The following is a 16,164-nucleotide window of genomic DNA, read 5'->3' as shown; positions in this document are numbered from 1 at the left end:
TCTTTTTTATCGTTAGAAATATTGAATTTTAGAGAATCTTGTCTTCCAACAAAAAAAAGTGTATGGCGAAATCTCCAAACAATGACTTTTGTCGGCTCGGGTCATTGGGCGCATTAAAGACATTCATCTCTTTTCTTTTGTCATGACAATTTTAGACAAATACCAGGCGACAGCTTCCACAGGGACAAAAATTTTGACTAACAAAAAGTGGACCATGACAGATGAAATTTTTATTTATTTAAATCAATGATCACTGAAGCAATTACTAAAGTTAACAACAACTTTAAACGAAATAACTATAAAGTCAATTGTTGGCAGGTAATGTCAATAAATCACTAAGTACGACATTTACATCAGGCAATTTGATCTATCTTTAGACAAGGATAAATGTGCTTCATGATCATTAAGTGGGCCACGAACACAATTTGACTTTTTTGTTTCTTAGAAAACTTATCCTTGTTTTTTTTTTTGGGAGAAAGTTATTTGGGGGAAATAAAACGTTATGTTGTCCTTTTTGGGGCCTTTGTGATCTAAAAATAAACTTTTTAGGTCACTTGGGTGTTGAAAGGGAAACTTGTTTGTGAATGTGTATGTTACTTAGGATCCCACAAGCATGTTAAGATTTGAATTGAAATTTTGATATTGATTTTTGTTGTTTTATAACTGATACTTTTTGTCTGAATTTCCTTATGACAAAAAACATGTAAGGTGAAAAAAAGAGAAGTAGAAAAATCACGAATAAAAGAATTGAAATAGCCAAAGAAAAACATTTTGGTTTATATAAAAACTTGTTGTACATCCTATTACATAAAGTATTAAGGTTTTTTTTGTCTGAAGCTTAAGATCTCAATAAAGACTGAACCTATATTAAGTAAGCTTTACATAGGCTATTTTATTTTCTCTTGGAATGGTTTTGAGCTATTTTTCAAGCTCCTCACTGCCCCATGATAATCTTAATTTACTTTCTAACAACAAATTATTTTTTTTTCGTTTAATAACCCATTCCAACCCCCTGGAACAAAATTCTGTAACATTATGAAACTTCCTTTTAGACTAGCGAAAATCTCCGCAAAATTATTTGATCTACTTTGACATTTTTTGCAAAAGGTTAGCAAATTTTTTTGCAATATTAAAATAAAGTAACTTTTAGGGGGCGAAATTATGAGGAAGTTTTGAGAATTGCAAAGCTATTCTTTTTATTACTTTTTCGGTCAAAATGTCTGCTACATAGATACAATTGGTTATATAGGCAAAATTATCAAGTTTTTAAAAAAATAATGAGTGATTTTTTCTTTTTGTACATATAGAATATCATAATATATTATAATCCCTATAAGTATAATCTTTTTAGGGACAATTTGAACCTTGAATTATTTAGCAAAAATTTCTAATTGAGTGAGAAATTATTGTGATTATATAAGGAAACTATGTAATTAACAGTGGGGTCCAAAGTCCTGTTATAACTTAAATCACATCGAAAATAAAGCTGAAGTAGAATGTAATTTAAATGTAATAACTACGTTTTTAAGACTAGAGGATTTTGAAAATTGTCATGAAAAATGTTAAGCACATTTTTTGTTTAGATCCTTAATATAATATCATAATTTTATGAACAAAATACATTAGTATGAAATTACCTAGTACTAGCGGCTACGCCTCTAGCCTCTGGGGATGATAGAGGGAAGGGGGGGGGGGTAAGTCGAATATTCAATTCAAATTTTAGTTTCAAAAGAAAATTGGGATGGGGGGGATTTCTCAGGTAAAGTTAACCTCCCCCAACATAATTATCAACCTTCTGAACCTGTAAATGGTAACCATATCAGTTCAGTGGTTAGCGAGATCCTTAGCTACATACGGACAAAAATACTTCCTGTCTCTTTTTAAAAAGGATATAGAACATAGTAATAATTCTAAATGTCTATTTATCCATGATGACAAATTGGTGATGTAATCCATGAAATGCTTCTAGATAAATCAAGAAATACATTTTTGTATTTGTTTTAATTAATAGTTTCTAAAAAGGTATTTAGTAAAGGACTCCGTATATGAAAAATGTATTTGTGTGACCATCTAACCAGAGTCCGATACTTTAATATTTTTTGATCCTCAAAATTTTGTTAACATATTGATAAATAAATAATAAAATTTAATAAACTTTCTGAAGTTGAAAAATTGGTCATTATACGGGTGTAAGATGCTTTTTAGGACTCTGAGAAGTTTCTGCTAAGGACATTGAAATAAATTTTTAAGTATCGGACCCATCATGTTAGTTTATGTAATAAGGAATTTTAATCATGGGAAATTTCAAACTAAATTTTCTTTACTTCCATCACTATATATGTAGAAATATGGACATTTATTACTAAAATGTTTTAGAAAACTAAAGCAGCAAAGAGTTGATAAAATTGTAGAATATCCTCTCTGAATAAAATTACTTTTAAACATACAAAAAGCCTTTTTTAGTTTGGCTTTAAACTAAATAATATCCGCTAGATTAGAACCGGTTCTCAACTATACTGGAAAAATTCATATATTGGATCGTATTACAGACAATTATCCACGAATATTAAAATAAAAATAATAAAATTAATACCAGGTTTGTTAGCCTAGGCTTTTCATTTAAATATCCGGGGAAAGCCGTCTATAATACGATGCGAAAGACAACTATTCTCCCCTTGATTTTTCTTTGGAAAACATATTTTTGTCAGTGAATTTATTGAAAAATTCCACAAACAATGATAATTTCTAGTATATTTTAGATTTATTGAAGGTCAGTAACGGTTTCATTCAGGATGTAAAATTAAAACTTTTGTAAAAATCAAATTTTGATGTATTATACAGTATTATTTTTTAACCAGCTAAAGGGGGTGTAACAAAGTCACACCCGCATAAAATATAAGGGGGTGTGGGGTGAATCCTCTTTTAATCTGTCAGTAACTGTTTCTTATAACGCATATTGATTCGGGTAGACTGATTGATTCATCCTTTTTAAAAAGCTTTAGATTGGTCTGTGGTATTTAAATTTCTACTTTGCAGAAGGGTAGGCATACTTCAAGACCTGTCAGAAGAAACTCTAATCGTAATTCTAAATTCAAGCTAAAGGTTTTGGGAAAATCCCTTTTATTCCCTTCTTATCTAAATATTTTTCTCAGACAACCTTCATTTTATATTACTTATTTTTTGCATTTTTGCAAGTACACTGCGCTTAAAAGTAAAATTCTCATCCTTGTTTGAATATGACCTAAAAACTGATGAATCTTGTATGCATATTTGAGAAGGGAGTTTCTGGAATGCGTTTAAACTAAACTTTCAATTTAAAATGCATTTCTTCTCAACATATTTTCTCTCTTTCTTTCTTTCTTTTTTTTTCTCTCTCTCCTTTTCGTTTGTTTCTTTTCTAATTTTTCTTGTAGATTTTTTTGTGTGTAATATGTACATGCTCAACTAAAATGATCTTTTGCCAACCTTTTAAAGATAATTTTGCTATAGTTTTTCTTTATAATAAACTCTTTCCTCATTTCTATATGAGAAAGAATCATAACATAACCTAATGTTAAATAATCAATGGATAGTAAAAGTTGTATGAAAACATAAATCTTATTTCTCCACGGCAAAAAAGATATAAACATTTTAAACATTAAGGTAAATTAAATATTGTTTTTTAAATTCTTTATTTGTTCTTCCATGGTGGAAGGAGGAATTTTCTATTCTATTTTTATTTACTCTATGCATAGTGAAAGTTTGTATTTGAAACAATTCTCATGAGCTTATATGATGCTATCTTTAGTCATGGATAGGTAGAAACATTCTAAAAATAAATTGTAGTACAGAACGCACAAGAATTTGAAGAAATAAAATTAATAATTTTATTTTTCTTAAAAATCCGTTAAAAACAATTTATTACTGTTAATACGTATGGACGTATGGGCATGCCCTGGTTATAGTAAAATGCTATTTTAAAATTTATGCTGAATGTTTGTCTCCATCCAAGTTTGTAATGTAGTGCAAACAATAATCAACAATTTTTCCCCATTAACCTTTATGAGGTGCAGTATCCTAATTATTACAGCAGGTGGTTTACTCCCCACCCCCCCCGTTACATATTTTTTCCATTTTTCTGTTAATTACATAACAACTAAAAGTTTTATAACGACTTATCTTTGGTTTCTTTGATTTAATTTTGAATGGTTCCAAATGTCCGTACCAATAATTCTAATTTATATTAAGGGATAATTTTGGATGTATTTTAATTTATAAGTCCATTATCTTATCTCTTATGATACCTATTTTTTAACAGATATAAACAACTATGTAATGTAAATTACAATCCTAAATGATAAAAAACAAAGGGGGCTTATTCCTCAAATAACACCCTTAGGTGGGAAATTATATTTTGCACTGTTTTTTTAAAGACTCCAGATTGCATAGATAGATAAGCTGATAAGTGTGATAACATCCAAGAAAAAAACACGAGAAAAAAGTTTAATTTATCAAGATATCAGCAAACAAGATTAAATAGGGATGCGCAAATATTTTCTCTGCCCTATTTTCCAAGGATTTTAAGGGATAAGACAATGCCTGAAAATTGATGTTCAACCTTAATGATGATACACAAAATTACCCCTTCTATAGATTACAATTAGTGGTTGAAACGTTGAAACTCAATTTAATGAACCAACCAATCAAAATACAATTAAAGCCCCAAAGTTGTTAAGCCAACGAGTAAGAAAACGTTAGGGACTTGTATAATGAACAGCCCAATGTCCCCACTCTCTCTAGGTACAGTAGACATAAATGCATAGATACCTTGTTCAGGAAAAGCCAATTGAAAATCATCTGACCAGTTTTCTGCTGGTGCCGCAGCAACCTGAACAATTATCATGGTTTAAAAAATTATTAAAAACGATAATATTTCATTAAGTAACCATTGTATATCATTATTTACTGTATTATAAGGAATCTTTGGTTAGCTTTGCTTTGACTTAGCCTAGTTATTGGCCAGTTTTAGGCCATTGTGTATATATTACCTGAACTGTACTACTATAGAACAATGTAACAGCCAGGTACAGGTATGCTAGTGATGTGTAGATGTATATCCTACTACTATGTATATATTACCTGAACTGTACTACTATAGAACAATGTAACAGCCAGGTACAGGTATGCTAGTGATGTGTAGATGTATATCCTACTACTATGTATATATTACCTGAACTGTACTACTATAGAACAATGTAACAGCCAGGTACAGGTATGCTAGTGATGTGTAGATGACTACGTGTGTGCTGGTAAGACTGGTCTGTAGGGAAGCACCGGCCTGTCCGGTCCCCGCTATCCACCCCATCTTGGTTCACCTGAAAAAAAACAGAATCATGAATAAAGATCAAAGGCAGATATACCTATCTTTAGTACATCAACCACATATATGAATTAAGGGTATACCTATCTTCTATATGATTTTAAATATTCAGATCACTGATATACAACATAAAAGTCATAAATCATTATTTGTTTTAATTGTCTTATTAAAATCAGATGTATTATGCATGAACTAAATATGATATAGATTGTCTAAAAGTTGAAAAAACCACCTAATATTTGATTTTTTAAAATCGGATCAAAAACAATCGTCAAAAACAATCACTTAAAAGGATAAAAAAAATAATGAAAATAAATTTTTTATTAAGAATTGAATTTTTCATTTAAATATAAGTTGATTAATGAGACCACTGTGAACAATTAATTAATTTGCACGAATAAATAATATTTGGCAACTGGAACTAAATGAAAATACACGTGTTCGTGCCCATTATTAATACAGTTATTAATCATTTTCTGTAGCTACTGAATTTTTTTTGGATATTTTTACAGGTATAGGTAAAGGAAAACTTTTATTAGTGCAGCTACACAACAACTGCATTAAGGGTATCTAGGGATCTAAAGGGAAGACAATGGCCGAAAATTTGATTATCATCCCTTATGGTGATATACACAATTACACTTTCTGTAGGTTACAATTAATAATTGGAAAGTTTTGACTCTCAACTTAATGAATCAACCAATCAAAATTCAATAAAAGTCCTCAATATTGTCAAGCAAACGAATAAAAAAAAGTTATTATAAAACTTTGTGGACTAGTGTAAAAAACAGTTCTATGTCCCCTCCATCTCTGGGTATATCCCCACTTTAAAATGAACTACTTCTAATTAATAAATCTTCATTATCCAAGATGAAATTCAAAATTTAAAACTCATAGTGATATATATTTGTTGGCAATGTCTTTTTTAAAGATCTCGGTATCCACTGAATCGATTGGATTCTACACTACAGGTAGTATACCTACTGGTCCTGTGGTGGTTTATATTCTTATGGGTAGGACATACACAACCACCCCCCCCCCAAAAAAAAACTCCTCCCCATTTTTTTAGGCAGGGAATTTAAAATTAGTAATTGCAGCACCAGAGGTACATAATATTTTTTTTTTGAATTACCTCTTGGAGCAAAGCGAAGCCGCTTGTTCTTTATAAGACATATGTACTTTGAAAATGATAAGGTAGCCACGCCATCAAAAAATCCCATGTTCCAAAAACAATCACACAATTTAAATTAAACTTTCCTTTGTAGAAAACGGTTTATACTCAATTTTCTTCCTTTAATCTTACTTTTTTTCTAGGAAACAAATCTTCAAAACCAAATATAAATTGAGCGTGTGTTCGTGTGTTTTTCTGTGCGCGAAGTTTTAGTGCGAGACAGGTATTCAAATAAGAGTTAACAAAAAAAACTTATATGAAGTTTGTACTGTAGTCACTAATACATAGTGTAGTATAATTCAGTTTTAAGTTTTGGCTTAAAAGTAGAAACATCATTTACTCTTTATTGCTCTGTAAAAGTTAAGAGAACATTTAAGAGAACATTTATTTAGTTAGTCAGTTGCAATTGAGAGTCCTTACACAGAATACTATCTGGTTTGGGGTCGAGTCTTATTAGACCAATTCAGCTATTTACAGACATCCTACTACTTCAACTAGTTCAACACAGACAAATATTCCACCTCTTCAGAGTTATACAGCTAATTAATACCTTTGTATTAATTAGACAGACAGTCATCCTGCTACTTCAGAGTTATACAGCTAATTAATACCTTTGTATTAATTAGACAGACAGTCATCCTGCTACTTCAGAGTTATACAGCTAATTAATAACTTTGTATTAATTAGACAGACAGTCATCCTGCTACTTCAGAGTTAAACAGCTAATTAATACCTTTGTATTAATTAGACAGACAGTCATCCTGCTACTTCAGAGTTATACAGCTAATTAATACCTTTGTATTAATTAGACAGACAGTCATCCTGCTACTTCAGAGTTATACAGCTAATTAATACCTTTGTATTAATTAGACAGACAGTCATCCTGCTACTTCAGAGTTATACAGCTAATTAATACCTTTGTATTAATTAGACAGACAGTCATCCTGCTACTTCAGAGTTATACATTAATACATTTGTACTAATTAGACAGACAGTCATCCTGCTACTTCAAAGTGCATAGTTAATTAATACATTGTATTAATTAAACAGACAGTCATCCTGTTGCTTGGTGTCCTGATATACAGACAGACATCCTGCTACTTCAGAACTTTCCAGCTTAAATAATCAGTAGTTTTGAATTATTAATATATTTAACCATTTCTAAATAAAGTATCTATATATAATCTTATTTACTCAAAAACTGCATTTAATCCAATATAATAAATACTTAAAAAACTGTTTTCATTTTGAATTAAATATTAAGTCTACTCTATCATTAACTTATGTAAGTCTGTCTACATCACATTTGGCGCAGTCTTATTGTGCTACGTGTTATTTAGACCTGCTGCAGAGTTAAAGGTGGGGGAAGTGGTGTTTAATTTGAATTCGATCACTTTTTGAGATTGTTTATCTCGGATTTTTCACAGTTTTGTTATATCTTTTATATTTATAACTTGATTTATATTTTAGGTTTCTGTGGAATTTCACTCTTTAACTTTTCTGATCTAAATTTCACGGCGAATCTAGTTCTAGTGCTCGGATATGGCTGATGAAAAAGGAGAGCGGGGTAAAGGTGAAGGCAAGCGTGGACGGCGGCCTAAGCGGCCTCGGGAGGCTGAAAGTCAGGATGATGATGGAACTCCCGACAATTGGGAGGAGGATGACGATGCTGTTGATGATGTTGGTGGAGGTGCAGGTGCTAATGCAAATGTGGAGTCGGCGTTGGGCGACGTGGAGAATGATGTTGTGCCTGAAAGTATAAAGAAATATGTTAGGGCAATGTTAAAGGAGCATACGACTGTCAAGAGTCAGGTGGATAAGCTAACGGCGGCGAATAAACGGCTGGAGAATAAGGTGAAAGAGTTCAAAAGTTCAGATGAGCATAAGAAATTAGGTTATGATGTTGATTTGGCTACTATCAAGAAAAAGGTGGCTCAATTGCCACCAGATGGCGACATTGGTGGATTCTTGTATGAGATAAGTTTGGGGGCTAGTGTGGCTACAGCTAAATCGATGGGGGATGATTCATTTAATGCATCTTTTATTAATCGATTGAGTGTGGAGGCTAAATTGGATTCTACTAGTTTCGAGGCTAAGAGGGTAAAGAGTGCTCCTGGACATTTGAAGTTTTCGCAGATAGATTTTTTGGGTCCAGCTGGTAATGGTAATTGGATGAATGTACGTGAGAGTTGTTTGACCGAGTATGAGAATCAGTTATTGGATATATTTCCTTTAATCGAGGAAAGGGCTGAAGTGCTTAAGGCTTACAAAAAGGTGGCTGGTGGCAGTGTCAGTCAGCAGACTGTAGAGGGACAGTTTAAGGAGTTTTGTCTGGTAAGGGGTGTCAAGTGGGACAGTGATTTTGTGCGGGACGCTCCATTTTGGGATGGAAACATTGATTTTGAGGATTATTTTTTGTCCTTGTGGAGGGTTGCTCGGTTCGCAAAATTGGAGGATCCCATGCTTTTTAAGGATGTGTTGTACAATAGGATGTTTGAGTGCAAGGGAAAGAAAATGGGGAGGCTTATTACTCCGGAGGCTAATGCCTCCCTAAGTGCCTTAGGTTATTACCTGTTGATAAGGAGGTTGGTGATACCGTTTGCAGATACAGAGTCAGCTACTGAATTCTTCTACGCCCTGAAACAAAAGAGTGGTCAGAATGTGGATGTGTTCTTTAATGAGAAATTACGGTTGTTTAGACTTATGCATCCTGGTCATATTTCTAAACAATCTTGGCGTGATTTTTATAACAATGTGGCGAAGAATTTGTTGTTTACAGATTTAGCTAGAGATATGGCCAACTTTGTTGAATCTATGCATTACCTGGAGGATTATAGCTCATTCTTGACTTATTTGATTCGTAGAGGTCAACATTACATCAGCTGGGCTCGTTCTGGACACATTTCACCTGAAAATGTGACGTCATGTTATTCCCAGGCTATGGAAGGGTTGAAATTGGAAGAATCTAGGGAGGTGAAATCTAGGCCTGTGATTAGTGAGGTGCATGTATCCGACTTGGCTGACAGAACTGGGACTGGCGATAATAATGCTTGGATTGAGGGGAAGGATGATATCCCTTGGGATCAAGTTGAGAATGTGATTGGGGCTTTGAATTCGAAGGCTAAGAATATGATTTGTTGGTATTGCGGGAAAGAAGGACATATAGTGGCTGATTGTTGGCAGAAGAGGGATGGTAAGCCGCCTGCCCCTGATTCTCGCATAGGTAAGACCAAGGCTAAGTTCTTTCCGGTCAATAATGAAAAGGGAGAGGGGCCTGGAGGGCCTAATAATCGGGTGATACCTGAGCAGTTTCTGAAGAAATCAGTCAATCAGAGGGGGCCGGCTGTGGATTCTGAAAAAAGCAGAGATGAAAAACAATACGAGGCTATGATTGCTGAAATGGCTAGGTTCAATTATCAATAATATCCTATGTAGTAGTGTGATGATTGATTCGATGTATAAACCTTATTTTATATATTGTTTCTTTGTTCACATATATTATATCTAGGTTATATTAGTGTAATTGAGTTTTTAAGCTATGTAAAATTTGAAAATTTTTGCTGTTTTGTATTCGGATAATGGCTTTCAATGTTGTGAAGAAGTTTCTGTTTTTGTTTTTTTTAGTCAATGTGTGGAGGTGCTAGTAACTGTTAATGGGAACAATATATTATATAATACATTTAGTACAATTGTGTATAAAATTTGGTAGGTATCTAAATAAAGTTTTAATGAATATTAAACCTTTGAGGGGTACTTACTTGTGTTGCAAGGAGTTTGGTGTCTAGTCACGAGGGGCTGGTGTTCTGCAGGCTGTGCATGACATAATATGTTGATCAGTATGATGGCGGCTGGTGGATGGCGGAGGGCTGGCTGCTGTGTTGTAGATTGATGGCTTTGTATCTGAAATTTGAAGTTAATTAATTAAATATATACATTAATTATTTATAACACGACATTGAAATTTTAATCCGACGGAACGGTGGCTGAAGTTACTAGGGCTTTAAAGGGATCGTGAAGTCTTGAAGATAAAGAAAGAAAAATGCCTATTTGCGCGGATTTAGAGTTTTTGTACCAGGAGCTGATATTACAGTGGAGGAATTAGGAATTGTTGATACAGGAAATAATTTTAATTCTTTAATATCTAGAGAAATTTTTGATAAACATGAAATTGGTTTCTGTCCTGCTAAGTTATCAGCCTATTCGGTAGATTAAAAGAAAGTTAATATTATTGGATATGTTGAGTTAAAAGTTAGATTTGTGGGAACCAAGCTGTGTTTACAGAAATATTTTATGTACCTGAGGTAACAGGCAAGTTGGTGAATCTCAGTTCTGATTTCCTGAAGAAAAATAAAATTAATATTTGTTTGGAAGTGGATAAATTTGAATTTCATGGGGAATCTGTTCCTATTAATTCTTGTTTACAAAAACAGGTAGTGGCTGAAATGTAGAAAATTCCCATTTTGTCTGGTCATAGATATTCTGAGATTCTTTCTAAACCTACTCTGTCAGGGATAAAGGAGGGGTTAACGTAGTTAATGCGTCGATAAAACCTATTACCTTGCTTAAAAATGTGAAGATGGGGCACTGTTTTGTCATGGACAATCTGGATTCCACCTGTAAGAAAACAATAAATGAGTTAAAGAAACCAGAAAAGTTGTCAGGACAGAAAATGCATGAGCGAGTACAGTTTATTATTCAACAATTGAAGTTAGAGGAAAATCAGATGATTAAGGAAAATCCAGAATTGAAACTGAAGATTATTAAAATTTGCAACGCGCCGTCCTTGTTTTGTGCTTTGATGGACAAGGTGTTATCCATTTTACTAGGGATGTATGGTTTCTGTATCAGTTACCTGGATGATTTGATTGTGTTTTCGGTTAGTCCAGAGGAGCATGTAGAACATTTGCAGGCGTTGTTTCCGGTTCTCAGACAGGGCAACCTGGAATGGAATCTGGATAAGTGTGATTTACTGACTAGAGAATGCCACTATCTGGAGCATATTATTAGTGCCGCCAGATTGAAGATGAATCCTTCATATTTGGAACGGATTAAGGATTGGGGCAAGCCTAAGACAGGAAAGGAGTTACAGAAATTTTTGGGATTCACTAATTATTACAAACGGTTAAGTTTGTTTTAATCATAATCTGCTTAGCTTATTTTCCAGGTATATATTTACGTGTCAGCTAGTTGATGCTAAGACTGAGACAGCAGTGAAGGCTATTTTGGAGAATTTTGTATCTACCTATGGTTTATTTTGGAGAATTTTGTACCTACCTATGGTTTATTTTGGAGAATTTTGTACCTACCTATGGTTTATTTTGGAGAATTTTGTACCTACCTATAATTTATTTCGGGCTTTGAGATCTGACAGAGTTACAAAAAGGGGGTAATGAAAGGATTGGGGGTGGACACCGTTTTAGTTCCTTTCAAGAATCCGAATTTGAATCTCGTGGAAAGACAGAACCAAAGTTTGTACGCAGCTTTAAGAGTAGACGAAAATCATGAAATACTTAGGAGAAAAAAAAAAAAAATTACCTGTGGCAACATTGGTGATTAACTGCTCAAGAGCTCGAGGACAGGTTATTCGTTTTTTGGTTGTATTTGGAATTTCTGAAACATATGGAGGATATAATTAAGAGAATTTTAACAAATTCCAAACTATATTTGGAGGTTCAAAACAAACACAGAGTACAGAAGGAAGCATTAAGAGTGACGTGTCCAAGAAGTTACAGTCTTTCTACGGTGGGCCTTTTATTGTGGTCAAAAAGTTTTAGGATGCTTTGTATGAATTAGCGCCTTTTGGGAATCACCCCCTCCTTCAAGGGATTGAACATAAAAAAAATATTATGTATCATTCAAGTCAATGTTGAATTCTGTTTTAAAGGGACTGTGTATGAAATATCTCCCTTTAAATATATGATGGCGGTTGAGTCTGTAGTACCTGTTTCTAAAGCTGGAATGAGTGTTGATGAGGTCAATTTTCCATTGGATTAGTTGTTTCCATTCGCTATCTTTGCCTGAAAAAGTGGTGACGATTAAAATGAGTGGGTCAGTAGCTAAATGGGATACAAAGAGGAGGTTAAATCTCAAGTAGGAGGTCCTGTGGTACATGTGCAGATTAATAAATATAAAAGTTTTATATATATGTTTATATAATGGAGATTCATTAAATTATTGTTTAATTATTTTAATAACAAATATGTGCTTATTAAGCTAGTAAGTTGGAAAGTTGATCTACAATAAAAGTTAAGTCCAGTTGATAGTTGGAACTGAGATTGTGAGCAGTTAAATCATAATATCGAGTTATAGTGGTAAATCATCAAAAGCAGGTAAACATTTTTACTTTGTCTGGTTTTGGGAAATTGTCTTTTACATTTTTATGTGATGCTGAAGATGTACCTGTATTAATGACAGAGTGGAATGGCAGAACTGTGAGATTCTGATTGTGATTGTTCGGTTTTTGGGCTGGTTCACAACAGATCACAAGAAGATAGGTGTCATTTCAGTAATTTTTGGGCTGTAGAAATTGCAAATATCACCTTGTTTATTATTTTTAATTTTAAATATGGCGTCTGAAGTCATGGTGGCCAAAATTGGTTGGCGATTTCTCCACATTTTTCATTAGGATTGGAGTAGGAGGAAAAATTGGCATTTTCAGATTTTATGATGGATTTGTATTATTTTATTCCTGAATAAAATAATAAATATTCCTGATGTGTTTTTGTGGGTTACATCAGCCAAGCTGAAATTTGTCCTGGATGCATAAAGTGGAGGAGAATAGTGTTTTATTGTTGCAGCTGACTTCTATATATCATCAAGTGGAAAGGATTGGTTTGTACATTTATTATGGTTGACTGATAGCTGGCAGCATTTTGTCATGGTGGTGATTGGCGCGGCTGGAGTGTGAAATTTTCTTGGTATCTTTCGATTTGTACCTTGGCATCCCTGACATAAAGTTGATATGATGATTCGTATAATGTAATCTGTTTTAAATGTCGTCTTAAATATAAAAAAATATTGAAATTGTAATTATCAGGAAAGATGGATGATAGAGAGAGACATCGGCTGGTTCCTGGTCAGTTGCAAGAGGAGCACGAGAGGTCTTTAGAGAGGTTGGAGGATGGTAGGACCAACAGGCGGCGGGTGGTGTACAGAAAGGATGATAGGGCTGGTCCCAGTAGAAGACAGCATAAGGATGGGCGGCAGGTGGTGTACAGAATAGATGATAGGGCTGGTCCCAGTAGGAGACAGCATAAGGATGGGCGGCCCAGGTATGAATTTAATGATGAGTTTCTGAAGTTTCTGAAGAATAATGATGATATTGGCAACGACGGTTTGGAAGTGAATCTTGATGCATGGGACAGGTGGCCGAGCGGTCAAAGTGGTCTGGAGGAGGGCGAAGGAGGGTCAAGAAGAGGTGTGGCCAAGCGTCCTGCTGTTGGGTTAGATAATTTGGGTTCCAAAAATAAAAATTTGAGAGTAGAGGTGACATGTATTTTAAAGGTGGAAGCAGTAGTTCAACAGGTGGAAAATGCTTTGACAGGTCATGGGGCCAGTGTGAAGGGGGCTAATTTAGACATGTCACAGAAAGAGGCAGAAGTTCAGAGACATTTGACAAATATATTCAGCGAGATCAGGCGCAAAATAAGTAAAGATCTACCTGCTGTACCTTGGCAGCTGCAACAGGCTGGGAGTACCAGTGGGGCGGTGGCTGCCAGTGAGGTGATGGTGGTTCAGGGAGACGTTCCAGATATTGGTGCTGAGTTGGAGGTTCAGGCTTCAGTGCCTGCTGAAGAGGGTTCTGTAGCTGCTGCTGTAGATAATGCGGTAATGGCTGCTGATGTAGATTCAGATTAGTGAAGCCTTGACGGCGTCAGGAGGGGGAAAATGTAGTATAATTCAGTTTTAAGTTTTGGCTTAAAAGTAGAAACATCATTTACTCTTTATTGCTCTGTAAAAGTTAAGAGAACATTTAAGAGAACATTTATTTAGTTAGTCAGTTGCAATTGAGAGTCCTTACACAGAATACTATCTGGTTTGGGGTCGAGTCTTATTAGACCAATTCAGCTATTTACAGACATCCTACTACTTCAACTAGTTCAACACAGACAAATATTCCACCTCTTCAGAGTTATACAGCTAATTAATACCTTTGTATTAATTAGACAGACAGTCATCCTGCTACTTCAGAGTTATACAGCTAATTAATACCTTTGTATTAATTAGACAGACAGTCATCCTGCTACTTCAGAGTTATACAGCTAATTAATAACTTTGTATTAATTAGACAGACAGTCATCCTGCTACTTCAGAGTTAAACAGCTAATTAATACCTTTGTATTAATTAGACAGACAGTCATCCTGCTACTTCAGAGTTATACAGCTAATTAATACCTTTGTATTAATTAGACAGACAGTCATCCTGCTACTTCAGAGTTATACAGCTAATTAATACCTTTGTATTAATTAGACAGACAGTCATCCTGCTACTTCAGAGTTATACAGCTAATTAATACCTTTGTATTAATTAGACAGACAGTCATCCTGCTACTTCAGAGTTATACATTAATACATTTGTACTAATTAGACAGACAGTCATCCTGCTACTTCAAAGTGCATAGTTAATTAATACATTGTATTAATTAAACAGACAGTCATCCTGTTGCTTGGTGTCCTGATATACAGACAGACATCCTGCTACTTCAGAACTTTCCAGCTTAAATAATCAGTAGTTTTGAATTATTAATATATTTAACCATTTCTAAATAAAGTATCTATATATAATCTTATTTACTCAAAAACTGCATTTAATCCAATATAATAAATACTTAAAAAACTGTTTTCATTTTGAATTAAATATTAAGTCTACTCTATCATTAACTTATGTAAGTCTGTCTACATCACAATAGCCTAACATTTGGTAAAATACCAATATAAAATCCAAGAAGTAATGCATAACGTTTGGCTTATTGTAAACGTAAATATCAGGACAAACCAGAATGTTAATTATAGACAATATTAATCATGTAAATTAAAATCTTTAAAAATCTCAAAGATTTTTCTTTAAAAAAAATCTATGTTCGTGTGCATGTATGTACGTTTAATATTTGGGCCAGTGTGCCAAAAAGACAATCAAATAATCCCAGCTTTAAGCTTCCTAATGGTGGGAACGAGCGGTAGTAGTTACTTCCAAAAGCAAGGATGACAACAAAGCATGAAAATGGAGTAATTAAATGAGAAAATTTGTAATTTAAGTACAAATTATGATTTTGAAGTTTTAATAACATCTAATATTAGATATACAAAAAGAAAACTGTCAAAAAATTGCCAATAAAAGACAAAAATAGGAGCCTGCACAGAGATCCACAAGGAGGGTGTAAAGCATTGTGAGAGCAAACAAAATTTATCTAATATTTAATCTACACCCCCTTCTGCGCATCTATGGAAAACTTATTTATATGACTTCATAGGGCAAAGGATGAATGTAGAGAAGCTGTGCATGTAGAAACCAAAAATATTTTTGCACACATTTGGGTATGGAGAGAGGGGAGTGGGGGGGGGGGGCAATTGCCCATTTCATGCACATTTATGTTTTTGTGTTTCTTCAAAGCTGCAAACTGTTTAGATTATTGAA

The 16,164-nt window shown here is 33.9% G+C and overlaps 1 protein-coding gene across 1 annotated transcript in view; it reads right to left on the bottom strand.

Annotated features, from left to right (window-relative positions):
• The window catches only part of tnc (tenectin), a 174,314-nt gene that overhangs the window by 35,298 nt on the left and 122,852 nt on the right, over window positions 1-16,164 (bottom strand). Inside the window, exons 3-4 of the mRNA XM_080153469.1 lie at window positions 5,210-5,354; window positions 4,807-4,867 (exon numbers count right to left, since the gene is read on the bottom strand). Coding sequence (XP_080009595.1) covers window positions 4,807-4,867; window positions 5,210-5,344 — 196 coding nt within the window. The 5' untranslated portion in view covers window positions 5,345-5,354. The remainder of the gene's footprint in view (window positions 1-4,806; window positions 4,868-5,209; window positions 5,355-16,164) is intronic.

Source organism: Acartia tonsa, chromosome 3 (genome assembly GCF_053477335.1).
Source record: "Acartia tonsa isolate MP-2025a chromosome 3, ASM5347733v1, whole genome shotgun sequence".
Lineage (NCBI taxonomy): Eukaryota > Metazoa > Arthropoda > Copepoda > Calanoida > Acartiidae > Acartia > Acartia tonsa.
Note: the sequence above shows the minus strand (reverse complement) of the source record. Positions and strands in the feature narration are given on the sequence as shown.